The sequence below is a fragment of the Gorilla gorilla genome, chromosome 16, assembly GCF_029281585.2.
Source record: "Gorilla gorilla gorilla isolate KB3781 chromosome 16, NHGRI_mGorGor1-v2.1_pri, whole genome shotgun sequence".
NCBI lineage: Eukaryota > Metazoa > Chordata > Mammalia > Primates > Hominidae > Gorilla > Gorilla gorilla.
Window position 1 is genome coordinate 51,832,177 of NC_073240.2, and position 18,462 is coordinate 51,850,638.

The 18,462-nt window shown below is 43.5% G+C and overlaps 1 protein-coding gene across 1 annotated transcript in view; it reads right to left on the minus strand.

Moving 5' to 3' along the window:
• Nucleotides 1–4,587: 4,587 nt before the first annotated feature.
• TNFAIP8L3 (TNF alpha induced protein 8 like 3) overlaps nucleotides 4,588–18,462 on the minus strand; it is a 38,060-nt gene continuing 24,185 nt past the window's right edge. The window contains exon 2 of the mRNA XM_004056181.5: nucleotides 4,588–6,431. Coding sequence (XP_004056229.1) covers nucleotides 5,869–6,431 — 563 coding nt within the window. The 3' untranslated portion in view covers nucleotides 4,588–5,868. The remainder of the gene's footprint in view (nucleotides 6,432–18,462) is intronic.

Consider the following 18,462-nt stretch of genomic DNA (forward strand, 5'->3'; position numbering starts at 1 on the left):
AGCCTCCGGCACTCACTCTGTGCCAAGCTCTGGCTCCTGCCCAGCTGCTCCTTGAGCTGGGAGCCAAACCCCAGACTCCCTTGTCTCAGGAACTGGTCCAGAATGGCCTTAGTAGTCAGCTAAGAAGAGCTCTATATGAAGGCCTGGGAGGGCTGGCTGCCCAGACTCTGGCTGCCTGGGTGGGCTGCCAGGACCCCTCCTCTGTACAGACCTGCCCCAGCTCAGCAAAGGAAGGACATGTAAGGAAAAGGCAAGGCTACCAGTGGAACTGCAGTGCTGTTGGGGGTGGGTGTGAGTCTTTGCACCAGCTGACCTCTCCTTTTTCTGGGGCTGGAAGGAATTTGATGTCACCAGTATCTTAGAGCCACATGCCTCATTCTTCAGGAACAACCTCTTGGGATCCTGGAGGCATACAAGGTCTCCTGAGGCCTTGGACTTGTGTCTGCATGCCAGCAGATGAGGCTGGAACTAGGACAGAGTGTGAGCACGTGCAGGTGACCTCTTCAAAAGCTTCTCCCCTGTTCCTTTCCTTGGGAGTCACACTGCCTGCTTTGTCCAGTGGTGGACACTCTTGAGCCTTTGAGGTTTAGTATTAGGATTGCCAGCATAGGTTGGTCAATTTTTAATTTGATTTCTATGTTGATATGGTTTGAATGTGTGTCCCCTCTAAATCTTAAGTTGAAATGTAATCCCTGGTGTTGGAGGCGGGGCCTGGTGGAACGTGTTTGGGGCAATGGGGATGGATCCTCCATGAATGTCTTGGTGCTGTCCTCCCAGTAATGAGTGAGTTCTTGCTCTGAATTCATGTGAGATCTGGTTGTTTAAAAGACAGGTTGTTAAAAGAGAGCATCTCCTCTCTTGCTCCTTTGCTCCCTCTCTTGCCATGTGACATGCCTGCTCCCACTTCACTTTCTGCCATGAGTAAAAGCTCCCTGAGTGCTCACCAGGATCACATGCTGGCACCATGCTTCCTGTACAGCCTGCATAACCATGAGACAAAATAAACCTTCTGTCTTTATAAATTACACAGCCTCAGGTATTTCTTTATGGCAATGCAAGCAGACTAACACATATGTGGTAGCTTCTTTTGGCCAGGTTTCAAAGGGCAGGCAGAACATGTGGCAGCTGACCTGCACATAGAATGCAGACCTATGTGTGCTTCAGATACTTGGCTCACCTCTCAACCTTCAAGCCCCCACAAATAAGTCACTGTTTAGGGGAGGGTGACATTCATTCTCTGCAAGCCTCCACATTCGTATGTCATAGCAATGTTTCTCTAAATTGAGTACTCACAGACCCTGCAAGTTCCCCCTGCAGACCTCTAGGTGATGTCAGACCTTAAACACATGAAGTTAAATTCTTTTCTTTCACCTGCTGTGCTCAGTCAGCATGAGTGATGTTGTAAACACAAACTCAGAAACTCAGACTGAAGCCAGATGGCACCACATGGCTATAAGGTCATTCCCAAATGATGTGGAACATACTTATGTTGATTTTAATTTTTTTAAAAAGTTGTCAGAATGAAACAAAAACTTAAAAACTTATTTTGGAACTCATGGACTCCACCTCCCCCTTCTCCCCACCTTGCCCTCAGGACTTTCAGAGATTCATAGACGCTATTTTGAGGAATAGTGTTGTAGAAGATTCTCTCTCCCTTTCCCCTACCCTTGCCAACAAGCAAGACCTCCCTCTAAAGAAAGAGCATGAGCTGGGCCCAGCTTGGGCTGTGGCTCATGTAGCAGGGTCAGATTAAACAAGCAAAATCCAGTTGACCATTCAACTCCCAGTTGGGAGGGCCTTGGCAACCCTCTTCTCGAAGGCCATCTGATTCATAACTTTATTGTCAACATTCTGGTCCATTGTTGGATAGCTCCTGTTAGTGCAATGTTTTCACAGCTAAAGTTGAATTTTCACTGATTGGTTTTGGTCTTGACCTCTGGGATCATGTTGAATTAAAAAAAGAGAAAAGTCCTAAAAATATTGGGGCAAGGCTGGGCACAGTTGGCTCACTCACGTCTGTAATCTCAGCTCTTTGGGAGGATGAAGTGGGAGGATTGCTTAAGGCTAGGAGTTGGAGACCACCTTGGGCAACATAGCGAGACCCCCGTCTCTACCAGAAAAAAAAAAAAAAATTAGCCAGGCGTGGTGGTGCACACCTGTAGTCCCAGCTACTCGGGAAGTTTAGGCAGGAGGATTGCTTGAGCCCAGGAGTTTGAGGCTTCAGTGAGCTGTGATCATGCCACTACACTTCAACCTGGGTGACAGAGGAAGACCTTATCTCTAAAAAGTAAAAAAATTAAAAAAAGATATTGGGACAGAGGGCACATAGGCCTGATTTGAGCTCTTTTCTTTTTTAAAATATAAATGGATGCAATAAGTTCATTGGAGCAGCCAATGAATGTACTGATTTGATTCTATAAAATGTACAGATGGGAGAGATGAGAGTTTGAAGAAGCACAGATGGAGAAGTCTTTTCATTTTGTCACTGAGCAGAGACCTGGAGTTACTGAGGGTGTCAAGACCCACAGATGCAAACACAGAGAAGAGTGGTACAGACACATGGCAGGTGGCAGCTGGCAGGGAATGTGTTTCTGCAGGGCTCAGATATATGAGGAAGGACACGCACAAAAGGGCTTGATGAGGATTTCAGCACAAGTCCCTGGTGTCCTCCTGTGGGGACAGAGCTGAGTGTTCAGGGATGGTTGAAGACTCAGTGATGTTTCCAGATGACTGATGCAAGCTGCTCCTGCCACTTCTCAGCCTTAAAGAATGTCACGCCCCTACCTGGTTTGCTGAATCAGGCATTGCTGTCTGAAGTCTGTGTGGGGCTAGATCAATTGAGACATCTTGTACCATTGCTTCTTTTGAAATTACTTTCCCATCACTTTGCAAAATGATATGTTTGTTATTGGGGACCTAAAAATGTAGCTATTCTAACTCTGCTTTTGTGGGTTCTCATATTGAGAGTTTTGTACAGAGCTCTGAGCACAAATTCAATCTAGAGTCCTGCTTTCCAAAGCATCTGCTGGCCTCTGTCACATTTTTTTCAGCCAAAACAGCCTTTCAGGGCCACCAGGTGATGTGGTTAGAGTACTTAGGATAAACCAATAGGACTGTATAATGAGAAGCTAGCTTTGGTCACTAGATTGTTATGTAAAATATTTGAAATTTGTAGGCCTTTCAGCTGCTTGATGAAACTCAAGAATCACTTGATTTAGATGCAAATCGTATGTTTGAAATGTGCACATGGGATTGGTTTTGGCTTTGTATTTTTAGAGGAGTTCTTGTGCCCAGGTAGCCCAGATCCCCACTGGTTGCTGCTGCTAAGTCTAGGGGTCTTGGGTAGACAGCCCACTGGCTCCCTCAGCGGAGAGCCTAAGGTAACAGAAAGTGTTTTGGTCCACACTCTGCCATTGCACTTGGTGAGATTCACTGGTGGAGGTGCTGATCCTTCCTTGACCAAAGCAGAAAGGACCCAGTTTCCTTAGAGACTTGTGGGCTGTCAGAACCCAACTCAGCCTTCTTCCTACACCATTGTTGTGCTGTGGCCTGCAGAGCCAGGAGAGAACCCAACACCTTCTTTAGCTGGGGATCCTGCTTTCTTCCCCACTGTATCTCACACGGACAGAAGACAAGTTCACTCATTCCTCTTGGGTCTGAGTTCTCTGTAACGGTCCACTTAATGAACAGTGAACCTACTTCTAGAACCATCTTTTGAACAAGAAAACAGTCTTTTGTCAGATAAATACATCAAGGCAAACCTTGAAGACAGCATGAGAAAATCCAGCACTGCTGGACTGGTGCCTTGCAGGCAGGTGGGAAGGAAGGGGAGCCAACTGCCTGTAGTTCCCACCAGCAGTGCCAAATGACCAGCCATCTCCCCAGCCCAGGTGTGCACAGGGCATCATTGTTCAGCCCTTGGGTTTGAGTAGAGGGCTAGGCCATGTTTGTCCAATATGGAGAACAGGGGTTGGCCTTACTCCTCCATATTCCATACCGAATAGCCTTCCTATGAACTAATTCTGGCTGCATGGCTGAAGAACGTAACTAGATAGTTTGCTATGATGTTGACATGAGAGCCAGCTGAGGCTGAATGGCCAGCGAGGCTCAGTGAACATTGTTTCACACCTCCCCACAAACCATCTCTTGATGCTCCTGCTGGAGATAGACTGTGGGGTGGGATGAACCATAGGGCTGTGCTAGTATGGTATTTTTATATTATCATTAGAAGAGAAGCAGAGGAGGATGGAAGGAAAGGCAAGAGGAGCAAGTCTCTTAATGTGGCACAGTGTTGAAAGGAAGCACATTGTTCTGACGTTGGTTAAGACTATGATGAAAAGATGTCAGAAGCTGCACTGTGAAAGCAAGGCTGTGACATTTGGAGAAGGTGGTTTGTGTCTGTGGACTAGCTCCCCATTGACCATCTCACAGATCCACCCACTTGTGCTCCCCTGAATCTATCTCCTCTTGGGGTTCGAGTGCAGAACTCTTGCTCTTCATTTTCTTCTTCCTTTCAATCCTGTTATTCTTAACACTGTATTTAACTCCAAGGAATTTTATTTTGAATCACAACTCTAAGATCTCTTGTTTGGAGGGCAGTTTCAATTTATTAATGAACCAGAGAAAACAGCACAAAATGACTGAAAAGCCAAGAAAGATGGGTAGGGGTTCATTCTGCCTGATTCTCCCATGCATATGGAATAAAGCCTCCCTGAGCTCTATGCCCCTTAGATAAGGGAAGGCTGGTCCTGCAGAGGGAGCACAGTGCTTCTCTGTTTCTGTATTGTGGATGGAAAACTCTCTCTCCCCACCCCCCCATGGAAAGTTTCCCTCTGCAGGATCATCAACCTGAACATCTAAGACCTTAAAAACACCTCTTTTTAAAAAAATTTTTATTATTATTATTTTTTAGAGACAGAGTCTTGCTCTGTTGCCCAGGCTGGAGTACAGTGGCATGATCTCAGCTCACTGCAGCCTCCATCTCCCAGGTTCAAACAATTCTCCTGCCTCAGCCTCCTGAGTAGCTGGGATTACAGGCGTGTACCACCACTCCTGGCTAATTTTTGTAATTTTAGTAGAGATAGGGTTTCATCATGTTGGCCAGGCTGATCTTGAACTCCAGACCTCAGGCAATCTGCCCGCCTCGGCCTCCCAAAGTGCTGGGATTACAGGTGTGAGCCACCATGCCTGGCCAAAAAGACGACTCTTGAAACACATTTTTCCAATTTGCAGCTATACTTTTTCACACCTTTGGATTTCACTTTGTCTGAAGCAGTGCATTTAGAGAGAGATTGCAAACCCAGTCCATTAGATTCTATTGTTCTTTTCTCCTATGCTGCTTAATAGTCTACATCCAGGTTTATCCCCTCACACTCAGAAGACAAAATATTAAGACTTTAAATTAGAGATTCCAAAAGTATGAACATACATCATCTCATCTGGTCCTCACAACAGCCCTGTGAGGCAGGCAGGCAGGCATCATGGTTCCAGAATGCAGAGGACAGAGTCCTAACTGGTTAAGCTGGAAACCAAATCCATGTCCTCTGTCTCCTGGTTTAGTGCTCCTCCCACTCCATGAGATGAACAGCACTCACTGTAATGAACAAAACAGCCTTTCTGCTTAGAATAGATGAAATGTCCTTTGGGCTTGCACACAGGTGATTTTAAGTAGAAACCTTGCTAGAAAGCTTGGAAAAAAAACACACCTGAGCTCACTCAGTTCAGCATCAGAATCAGCATCAGAGGGATGAACAAGACAGAACATGGACATCTTTGACAAGGGTTTCTGCTTATGTTCTTGATTCTCACCCAGATCATGGTTGAGTGCTGTAACTTTAAAGCAGCAAAGTCCAGTAGGAGGGAAGGCATTTAAAGGACTTTCTCATCTAGCAACTTATTGATTCCTTCACAAATCCTCTTGAGGTTGGGCCTACAGTCTCCATCCAGACTATAGAGGGTGGAGAGAAACTCCACATCGGCAAAGTGGTTAAAGACGTGGTTGATGCGCCCGTGGGTCCTGGGCGTCAGGTGCCGCTGCACCAGTTCATGCACCAGGTCCTTGCACTCATGCAGGAGATTGGAGAGCACGTTCCTATCGAAGGTGTATTCCACCTCATAGAAGCTGACGATGGTCATGGCGGTCTGGTTCAGCTTCTTCCGGAACTTCTCCACAATAACAAGCTCCTCTTGGCTAAACTGGTTGTTCCTGTAGAGGATCCCGATTTTGATCGCCACCTTGATTAAGTCTTTCATGATCTTGTGGGCTTCCTTCTTGTTGTGTGTGTGCTCTTTGGTGACTTTGTAGAGCTCATCAAAGATCTCGCTGCTGGTGTCATCAATCAACATGTTGGCCACAGTTTTGCTGGCTATTTTGCTCAGAATCTTCTTCTGGGCTTGAAGCGCAAGACTCTTTGAACTAAAAACATCAGGACCTATGGTAAAAAAAGTATATAAAAGTTTTAGAAATATAAGAACTGTCTGTTACTTTTCCACAAGTAAAACACACTAACTTGAACTTATGTTCTTAGAGCAAAAACTCATGTCTTTATATTCCCTCACTCCCTAACTAAACCCCACCCCAGCCTGGTTCCCCCACTTTCCTCTCCACATGATATGCTTTGTTTACCCTTTTAAATCCTCTAAACTGTGCTTATGCTCCTTCCTCTGCTGGAGGTCATCTCCTCTTATCCAGGCCAAATCTTACCTTTTTAAACCTACTTCATTCATAAAGCCTTCCTGATTCTACTAGCTCACAGAGAACACTCTACCACTGCTGTCACGCTGGAAACCATTCAGCTTTGCAAACTATACAGGAGCAAATTATTGCTTAATGGCACGAATGTAGCCCCATTGTCAACCCCATTCCCAGGGCAGACATGGATAGCTGATCATGACAGTCATTTTGACTGAGTCTCAGAACCCACATATCACTGGGTCTAAGAGGTATTCTTTTGCTTTTGAAATATTGAAAATTGGATGGGTCTTTCAGTTACTGTTGCCAGGTAGCTGTTGTGCTGTGGTTGTTATTACCTGTGTGCACATCAATTTACACAAAAGTTGTCAGAGATTTGGGAGAAAGTCAAGAGAAATTTTTGTAAGAAATGTTGCCTCCTGAATACTCTTGATGGCATAGAGAGTTGTACTGTGGGAACACAGACATCAGTAACTCCAAATCAAAGATGCTAGAGATGAGTAGTACTCTGAAGGTGAAGCAGCTTAGGAAAACCAGACCTAATTTATTTTGCTGTTATTTTCTACTTTATGAATGAATGAGAGCAATATATGTTTAAAAAATCCACAATATTATATGCAAAGAAGTCTAAAAAGCCTCTTTCAATAAGTATAAATAAAAATTCTAACTAATAAGAAAGAAATGGTTCATAATTTAATTTATAGCGTATTTTTTTCTTAAGAACACATAAAATGGCATCTTACAATTGATGGTGTTTTGATTTGATGAAATACTCTACAAGGCCACCAATTAGCTGGAGCTGACATCTGAAATGAAACCCACTGGCTATCCTCACTCTACAGTATGTATGTATATTGTTCTTATCTTCCCAAGGAGATTCAAATTGCCCAAGGACAGAGGCAATGTCTCCCACAGCACCTAGCTCGTTCTGAGCATAGGGAATGGTGCTGTTGAGTAAAATACCAGAGAAATGCAGAAGAATAAGAAAGTAGTAAAATACAGTGTACACCAAACTGATACTAAGAAAAACCAATATTCCTTTTGAGAATTGAGGGTCCTGGAGAATCCCAAGAGCTTTTGTCCAGTGCTTTGTGTCCACACAGGAGTGACTGGATAGGCAGAGCAGACAGAGCGACGGCCACATGCCCTGGCTTCTGTTGTCCTTGTCTGGTCCCTCCCTCTCTGCTCCTTCTGGGTCAGCAGAACTAAAGCAGCGAGCACCAGGGGCCTTCCACAGTCCCAGCAAGCTCTCTTCCAAAGTCTGAGACCATAGAATCTTTAAGCAACTTCACACCCAAGTGACCCTGACATGGCCAGGCTTTTCCCTTCTGCCTCAGTGCTAAGAGGAATAAACACTCATTGTGCAGAACATAAAAGGAATGAACAATCTCTCCTGACTCTTTTTTACTATGAGAAAGCTCCGACTTCCTGACTGATGCTATTCCAGAGTTTGAGGCAAATGATATTCCTGCCCAGTCTCATCATCTACCGTGATCACTAGAGCTTTGTGTGAATAGCTTTTGTTCTCTGCAAAATTAAAGTTGTTCTCCAAAAGCAAATATTTACAAGCACTAAGCATATTCAGAAGATTGCACTGTATGCTTTGAAGTCAATTCCACAGATGAAGCTTAAAGACTTTTGAGTAATCGTCCTGTCACTGAAATAAGTATATGCCTCCTCAGGTGACTATTCTAATAGGAATAGTGGAATGTAGATGGATCCATTCTAGAATATAAAAAAATGAGTCATGGCTTTGTAGTCACAGCTTCTAAAAACTGCCCAAGAATAAGTCTTTAGACTCTCTAGAAATGCAGCCAACATGCATTTACACAGAAGCAGCAGGTCAACTACATATGCATCCAGTGGCAGGTTGGTGCCTGAGGGCAGGGACTTGTGTCTAAGCCTGATTACCCCCAATGCCTGGCACACTGGCCACACACAGCAGGTGTCGGCTGAGTGAAGGGAGTGCTGGTTCTGTGCCAGGCGCTGTTTAACCCTTTGGGCTGGGTTAAGTGGGCATTTTCCCGAGGCTTTCCTGCTGGCCTGATTCCATACCCTGCTGTTTGTACTGCCAGCATTTCCTCTATTCTGCTCTGGACCAGTTGTCAGAGCTCACATATCCCCATAAGATTTATTTTAAAAATAATTAATTGGCTGGGTGCTGTGGCTCATGCCTGTAATCCCAGCATTTTGGGAGGCTGAGGCAGGTGGATCAGTTGAGGTCAGGAGTTTGAGACCACCCTGGCCAACATGACTAAAACCCATCTCTATTAAAAATACAAAAATTAGCCAGGCATGATGGCATGCATCTGTAGGCCCAGCTACTTGGGAGTCTGAAACACGAGAATTGCTTGAACTGGGGAGGCAGAGGTTGCAGTGAGCTGAGATCACGCCACTGCACTCTGGCCTGATCAAAAGAGCAAGACTGTCTCAAAATAATAATAATTAATTCAATTTATCAACATTTATTTTATTTTGTTTTTTGAGATGGGGGTCTCACTATGGTGGCCTCAAAGCTGGCCTTGAACTCCAGGGCTCAAGCAATCCTCCTGTCTCAGCCCCGAGTAGCTGGGACTACAGGAATGTACACAGTGCCCAGCCCATATAAGAAATTTTAAAAACTGTGTACCTCCTTGAATATTTTAAAACTTGTCAGCAAGTATTTTGCATGTTAAGATTAAATAGTTAGGAAAGATATAATTTCTAGATAATGTAAATAGTGACATTTTCAAATTAGCCTGTTAAATCATTCTTTTAAATGTGTCCAATGTAACGTAAGTACCATTGTTATATAATACCCATTATTGTACACTTTAAAAATGACATGAACAAGGTCTTCTTTAAAAATTGGAAATGTTACATTTTTTTCTCCTTGAAATTGTATCTCTATTCTACTTCACCCACAGCACTTTAACTTCATGTATGTGCTTTGCTTGAAAATATTTATCAATCCATCATAATTCTCTACAACCAAAGGATGCGTATGAATTTAAATTTAAATTAAGAGAAGATTCCAGGGACCATAAATCTCTAGGCAAAAATTAAAAATTTTCCTTTGGAGCGAGTTATCATTTTAATTATTTTAGGTATAATATAAAATATCAAAATTTTGATAACTACTTACTAAACATAAGAAATGAAGTTTTATTGGAAATGCACCTCTAAATAAGAGGGGCAGGGGTGAGGTATGGTGTCTTACCAAAAGAATCATCATTGGCAATGTGAATTTCACATCAACTCTTTGTTTGCCAGGAGGTTTTGTACCCCCAGGGCAAAATGTCCAATTAAAATTTTTTTCTTGGCTACCACACCCTGTAATCCCAGCATTTTGGGAGGCTGAGCTAGGTAGATAGCTTGAGCCTAGGAGTTTGAGACCATCCTGGGCAACATGGCAAAACCCTGTCTCTAGGAAAAATACAAAAATTAGCTGGGTGTGGTGCCATGCACCTGTAGTCTCAGCTACTTGAGAAGCTGAGGTGGGAGGATGGCTTGAGCCCAGGAGGTTGAGGCTGCAGTGAGCTGTGATCATGCCACTGCCCTCCAGCCTGTGTGACAGAGTGAGACTGTCTCAATAAAAATAAAATAAAATAAAATACAGTGAAAAATTAGCCAGGCATGCACCTGTGGTCTCAGCTACTCAGGAGGCTAAGATAGGATTGCCTGAGCCCAGGAGGTCGAGGCTACAACAGTGGAAGAAAGGGAGATCCACCATGCCTTGACCTTAGGTTTCTTCTTAGGCAGATGAGTTTGTATATTAGTATGTACAAAGAATATGTATTGAAGTTGTCAAGAGGAATTTGGATCTATAACTGAGTTCCCTCAGAACTCTGTACATGTTGTGGAATGTCTCTGGACTCTTGCAGTCTGCCCATCTACCATTCTGAATCCTACTTTTCTGCAAGAGCAGCAGGCTTCCATGAAATGTTAAGTGTTCCTTGGGATGAAAAGAAGAATTTCTTGATTACATAAATTTAAAAAACACTGATTAAGCAAAATGAAATAGTTTATTTTCTGTGAGATTTTAAAAATATTTATTTAATACATTAAGGTGTTCTATCAATTCCCAGAGAGAAGTGGGTGTGGTAGGCAGACTAATGACCCCCAGAGATATCCACATTCTCATCCTTGGAACCACTGGATATGCTGCCTTACTTGGCAAAAGGGAATTTGCAGACATGATTAAGTTGAGAGTGAAAGAGGGAAGTGGGAGAGTGAGTTAGAGAAAGAGATGTGATGATGAAAACAGAGGTTGGAGTGACATGGTGGCTGGCTCTGAAGATGGATGGAGAAGTCAGAACAAAGGAATGTGTCCTGTAGAAGCTGGAGATGGCTAGGGAGGGGATCGTACCCTGGAGCCTCCAGGAAAAAAACAAAATGGAGCTCCTGCCAGCACCTGGATTTTAGCTCTGTAAAATCCATTTCGGACTTCTGATCTCCAGAAATATAAAATGATAAATTGGTGTCTTAAGCCACTGAATTTGTGGTAATTTGTTACAGCAGCAATAGGAAATGTATTCAGGTGGGTAGAATGAGATGTAGCAGTCTTGATTTTCTTTGATTAGGGAACTATTTTTGCCTCCTGAGTGACCAAATGCCCAGTTTTCCAGCAAGGAGGGCTTTCCCAGGCAGTGGAATTTCATTGCTAAAACTGGAAATGTTCCATACAAATTGGGACAAGTTGGTCATCTATTCCTGAACTACTAGCGATGTATATTTATCATATGAAGAACGAGAAGTAACGAAGATAAAACTTAAGAGTGGAGGAAGATTATACCATTTAAGAAGCTCCTATCTCAGCAGGGGAAGCTGAGTACCTACCCATCTTGCCACATTTACCACCTGCTCTACCTGCTTTTTAATTCTAGAGCCAACCTTTTGTCCCTTTTAGACCAAGGTCCCCTTTGTCCCTTGTTTTCTCTGCAATTATTGAGCATTTACTCTTAGTTTGGCTATGTAGCAAGTGCTATGAGGATATCCCGAGAAAAGTATTCAACTGGGTCTTGCTCTGAATATGATCCTGCAAGGAGGCCGGATATAGACAATGAATCAAGATACAGAAACATGTGAAACAGCCCACATTGGCATGAGTGAGAGTAGTTGGGGTAAAGTCTATGGGCTCTGAAGGTGGATTTGCATGTAGGTAGGGACAGCTATGATGTTAGGAAGTGGTTTCTAAAGTCATGGATATAGGCCAGTACTTTTCCCCAAGTCACAAAGTCCCTGGGTGGTTTCCCTGATAAGCTTCCAGCCATCTATCTTGTATAAGAATTTGTTATTTACCTGCAAGTAATTTGGGGTACAAACTTCTACAGTGAGGGCTCAGGAAGGTCACTGGGATAGCATCTCTGAAGCTTTAAAGATCAAAAGTGTCATGTAGAGGAACCCAAATGTTATGGACCGCCAAAATTACCAGGAAGGCTTTAAGAAAAGACAACAACCAAGTAGATTTCCATACTCTACCCCAAATTGTCACAAGCTCCCTAAGTGATTCTGACATGATGAATGTAGGACCCATGATTTATAACAGTGTCCTCCAACATGTATCCTATAGAGCACTTGTCCTGTTAGATGCTCCAGGAAAGAAAGTCTTGAGGTCAGTTAAATGAGTTTGTAGATGACAATATATCATGGTTTGCTTTTGATGGTTCACCATACCAGGTAGCTTATTAAGGCTTTGAGAAGTCCTACAGTAAAGATACCTGCATAGTTTTGTTTAGTCCACCACTTCTCAAATTTACTGGACATATACATATACATATGAATATATATATATATGTATACGACATATATATATCACATTCTCTGGTATGCATTATAGGAAATACTGGGATAGGATTGAGAGAAATAAAATCAAGACACTGGTCAACAGAACACTTTCACAACTCTCAGAGCTTAACGGGGAAGCTGGGGAGATACCATTGTTTCCAACATGCATACATAATGTTACAAATGATTTAAGGGAGAGAGAGGGCACTGAGGGAGCAGTCCCATTTGCAAGACTTTCTGCACATGGAAATCTTGGCCTTGCTTTCAACCATCCTTCTGCCTCAGCCTTCTGCACAGGGTGCCTACTGGTGACCCACCAAGGAGGAATACTGCAGGCTGAAAGAAAGAGCATGAGCTAAGCTTTGGGAGTCAAGGTCACAAGTGTGCTTGGGATATTTGGGAAACAGGCCTAACTAGTGGACCGTGTTTATTAATGGGGAAACACTAAAAGATGGAGGATAGGTCTTGGTAAAAACTTCTCCTTCTGTATACAAGTCCTAGGAAAGCTCTTTTGGCCAGGGATAATTCTTTTAACCATGTTTGAACAAAAGTTCCCATTTTCCAGGCATGAAAGGTAATGGATTGTTTATAGTACTTCGGAATCTCTGAGAATAGACATAAAAATGTGATTATGTAGCGATAGCAAATTCATCCTGGTAGAAAGACAGGGGGCTTCCTTAAACCAAGATTGATAGAAGAGCTCAATCAAAGATAATATGAAGTCTCTGAGGATAAGGCCCCTTCGATCATTTACAAGAAAGGAAACACACCAGGACTATGTTGGGAGAATGGTGTGACAATGGCAGTGAGCTAGTTTGGAGAGAGAAAGCAAAAGATAATTTAAGGGGGAAACTTCACTGCATGGAAAAGTGCTGGGGTCAGTCTGAGCTGCTGCTTTTATAAATGATGTTCAGTCGGAGTACAAGTGATGTTTCCATGTTTCTAGAAAACGCTAAGCTCTCCCAGATGGTGAAATGCCAAGCTAATGGTGATAAACAACAGGAAGATCTTTACCAAGCTGGGTGAGTGGGCAGAAGAGCTTCAGCATGGTAAGAACAAGGTAATAAATTTTGGGAAAAATAAAGTAAATGATGGTTATAAAAGATGACAGGCTCTGAGCTCTCAGCTACAGCCCAGAAAAGGGGCTCTGAGCATCACTCTAGGATGTGGGAGTGGACAGGGTGAGGGGACAGCTATTCTCCCCTCTTTTTCACATGACTTGGAAACTTCTCTAAGGAGTGTGTGGAAAACTTGAATGTAAGTGTGGATAGCTGTGTCAAAATTATAAAATGGGAAATTATTTGTAATAGCCAGTACACATCAGAATTACTTCATTTCTCTAAATAGCTTAAGATAATGGCAGGGAAGAGAATTAGCTAAAAATGTTAAGCAGAAGTTAAGAGTGAAGATGGTTCCCAGAAGAAAATCTGGAGTGCTTAATGAGCATCATTTGTCAAGGCAGGGGACCCAAAAGACAGGGAAGGTGGGAGGAAAGGCCCAAGGGGTGGGGTAAGAGCCCTGGGCAGAGGGAGATTCCTGGTAGTCCAAGTTTCTGGCACTCAATCACTTACACTTAATTGTTAGGGGAAAAAAAAAAAACAAAAAATGGAAGAACTTCAAGCAAGTCTCCTTAAGACGGAGCAGGCTCACAAACTGCTTTGAACTTGAACTTTCTTTTTTTTTTTTTTTTTTTGAGACAGAGTCTCGCTCTGTCGCCCAGGCTGGAGGGCAGTGGCACAATCTCGGCTCACTGAAACCTCTGCCTCCTGGATTCAAGTGATTCTCCTGCCTCCGCCTCCCGAGTAGCTGGGACTACAGGTGCACACCACCATGCCTGGCTAATTTTTGTATTTTTAGTAGAGACGGGGTTTCAACATGTTGGCCAGGCTGGTCTACAAACTCCTGACCTCGTGATCCACCCGCCTCAGCCTCCCAAAGTGCTGGAATTACAGGCATTGAGCCACAGTGTCTGGCCTGAACTTGAACTTTCATGATGAGCAACCATCCTTCTGCTCAGTTTATGCCTTCTGCTCAGTTTATGCAGCCAGAAAAGCTGACTGAACCTGTCACGTCTCTCATGCTCCATCTTTCACTACTGATAAGTGGTCAGGAGCGAGTGGTGAGAGTGATGGCCTCCCCACCCCTTCCTGTCTCCTTTTCTGTTCTGTGGGTGAATGATGAGGAAGGTGTTTGCTGTAGGGGTGAGGCGTGGTGGTATGCAGGATGGGATATCCTTGACAATGATAAAATGCTTCCTCAAGAAGACACTGCCTCTGCTTTAGGTTTTGGATGTCCCTAAGTAGCTGTGGGGGCAGGACCATTAAGGAGCTTTAAGTAGTGTTTTGAAATGTGAACCTAATACAGTTGTGGTTTCCAGAGAGACTCATTGAGTTGTTGCATCTCCAGTGGATTCAAACTAGAAAACATTTTCCATCCCTTGTATAAAACTGTTGTTTGTATATTCCTAGAATTCTAAAGAAAGAACATGGAGCTGGAGGAGGTAGAACGAAATGCAAGCCTTAAGGGATGGTGGGGCCTTTGAGTTAGAGACAAGCAAAAAAAACCTTGATCCTCCCCTCTCCCATGGAGAAATGATCAAAGCTTAGAAGCTCATGAAAAGTGCCTTTATTGGTCCAATTCCTTTCATACGTGAGAGAGGGTGGCACTTCTGAGGCTTACAAAAGGCATTTGGGAACACTTTAAAAGGCACCCATGGTAAAACTTAGATGATTTAGAAGGGTTAGGGAATGGATTTTTCAGACTCAGGGTTAACTTTGCAGCATATTCTTGAAGACTTCTTGGGTCTGGTCCCTTCCCAACCCTCCAGAGGAGCCACCTGCCTTGAAGACAGATACCCCGAGCTTACCCCTGCTTCTGGGAAGTCCTGAGGTCTCCCAAATTTCCACCACCTGCCACAGGAAGCAGGCAACTTGTGGGACTCATGGGGGACACCATGACTTAAAGGGTAGCAGCCTCCACTAGGCACCACTGGTGGGGGCAAAAAATGGAACTCTTAGAACCTCTATTTAGGTTTCCTTTTTTGTAATGAGATAAATTAAGCTTTACTAATATTTAATACACAGACAGATTTGGGCCCCACTGTTGTGTGGCATTCTGAGGGATGAGGGAAACATCCCCCACATGGGGTGGGGAGAGGTGCTTAGTCTATGCCTCACTCGTTTGTTCTCTTTCAGCAGTTTTGATTTATTTCAGCATATGTTTATGTGTGCTTGGTTAAACAGACTCACTGATTATATTACTTCATTCTAACTAAACTAGCCCTTGCAAAATAGCCCAGTGATTTCAAAAAATGCCTGAAAGAAACAAAACCGAGGACTGAAGATGAGCTGCTAATCATACAGGCACATGTGAACAGCAGGAAAACACAGAGTGGACAATTATCCTTCCTCTTGACAAAAGCTTTCCCCGCAGCCCCACTTTAAGGGAAAAGAAATGATCTAATCAGATCTGACAAGAAATGGGCCATCTACATTTCAAAAATTTCTATGGGACAACTTGAAGAATGGATTTCAAACACTTTTACTTGCCTTGAGATATTTCCCGAAGGCAGTAGGAAGCCATGGCAATTAGAAAGATAGTTAAATGCTTTGTATTTAAAGATAGTTAAATGCCTCGTGTTTCTGATCTTTAGCTTGTCCTCTGGGTGACAGGGAGAGAGCAGAGTAAGGAACAGCATGGGTGATTGCTGGGGTTCAGGGATGAGTCAAGGATGACGATGAGTTGTTTCTTCTAGCTTTAGAGACAGGTGGGGTGAAAGGATATAGAGGTGCCACCAACTGAAATGGACATCTTGGAGGAGGAGCCAGCCTGTAGGGAAGATGAATTCATCCCTGAGTTCCAGGTACCCATGGGGCATCTGGGTGGAGATGGTGACACCAGCCTGTCTAGCAGGACACTTCAAACCTCACCTGTCCTACCCTAGTCTTCCCATTTTCCCCTGCAAACCCTGTCCCTTTACAGTAAGGAAGAGATGATGAAAAGACCCATCTTCCTGAAATAATTAGCCCACTAGAGATCTTGAGGGATAAGTGGACTCTTCCTTCAAAATGCAAACACGTCCATTTAGCTGGTTAAAGTGGATTCTCTATTCACTTTAGTCAGAGCCACACTGTATCTCTCTTGGGAGTCTCTCTCCCCTTTGGCGTCCACCATCAAATCACCTCTCCTCTTTCTTTCTTTCTTTTTTTTTTTTTTGCAAGACAGAGTCTTGCTCTGTTGCCCAGGCTGGAGTGCAGTGGCACGATCTCAGCTCACTGCAACCTCCGCCTCCCAGGTTCAAGCGATTCTCCTGCCTCAGCCTCCCGAGTAAGCTGAGATTACAGGTGCACGCCACCACGCCTGGCTAATTTTTGTATTTTTAGTAGAGATGGGGTTTCACCAGGTTGGCCAGGTTGGTCTCGAACTCCTGACCTCATGATCCGCCCCCTCGGCCTCCCAAAGTGCTGGGATTACAGAGGTGAGCCACTGCACCTGGCCTACCCCTCCTCTTCATCAAGAGAATGAATTATTTAAAAATTAGGGTAGGGAGGGAGAGGCAGGCTTGGGTGCAATAGGACGGGGGCAGAGGTTGGAAGGATGAAGGAGTGAATTACCAGAGACAACCAAATGCAGAACAGGGGTGCTGGTTCACCAGTCTTCACCCCCTCTGCCATGTGACCAGCTTTCCTGACTCCAGCTCTGGTTTAGGTGCCCCTGAGATCCTGCCTTTGGCTGGGGCCTGCTAACAAGCAGAGAGCTTTGGCTTTGCAGTTGGTAGCTGCTCAGTCTCAGAGATTCATTCATCCACAGGCTAGGAATGGGGATTTGTGTGTTTTGGGGGCACCAAACATGACAAAATTTCCCAACTCTTTTGGACATTTTAAGGGTGCTGAATAAGAACATACAAAAGCAATGGCAGTCAAAACAGGATGCAATTTCAGATTGCTTCAATGCCTTACATTGAATAATTACACTTGAAAAGCAGCATTTAATTGTCTTCAAGATGAAGACCTTTCCCCTACCCCGATTCCTGGGTCTTGAAGAGAAGAGAGATTGGCAGGAGGAGCTGTAAAACCTTTTAGCTCATTATATCAGCTTGTTTTAGAGCCTCCAATCCATCACCAATCAGCACTGAGCAATCTGTAACTCAATTAGTGATAATGTCAGAGATAAGGACAACTGCTGAGTACAGATTATGCACATGAGGTGGTATATACCGTGTATGTGATCCTCACGACAATTCCTCAACAGAGGGACTGTGAGTTCTATTTTATAGATGAGGAAACTGAGGCACAGTCAATTTAAGTAATTCACTGCAAGCTAAGTGGCTAGTAAGTAGCAAAGCGGCAGTTGGGCCCAAGTTCACCAGACACCAAAGCCTACAGTCTTTGCCTTCCTGCATCTGCCTTCGAAAAATTCCCCTTGGCTCCCTAATGACTGAGATTTCTCACTTATTTGAAACATTAAAGGCCTCAATTTGAATCTCCACCTACCTAGGGGAGTTGTATTTCATCACTTTTTTAAATACAAAAGGGCCAGTCTTATGTGATAGAACATACTCATCAAGACTTGAAGATAGATGTAGCTTTCATTTTTAGAGGGAATTCTGTATATTTCAACAGTTACATATTAATGTTGCTTTTCATATTGATTTTACAGCCAGCTCTGAAAAGTGAATGAGTGTTTGATAATTTTACTTACCAGAGCTAACTGAAGCAGATACTTGTGAAGCCACTGGGGGTGAATCATCTCCAAATCAACAGGTTAATTTTGGAGATCTGAGAGATATTTTTGGCTCACTGCAGAAAAGTAACCATCACTAAAAACAACATTTACTTACATGAGTTCTTTAAATGAAGCTTATTCATTCCCCCAAATCCCTTGCATCTAACAAATAACTAGTGTCTCTCTGAATGGTAGATTATATTCAGGCATAATAATAAAGTTAAAGTGCTTGCTCTTCCATGTGCTTTATGCACAGTTAAGCATCATATTCTTGCAACAAC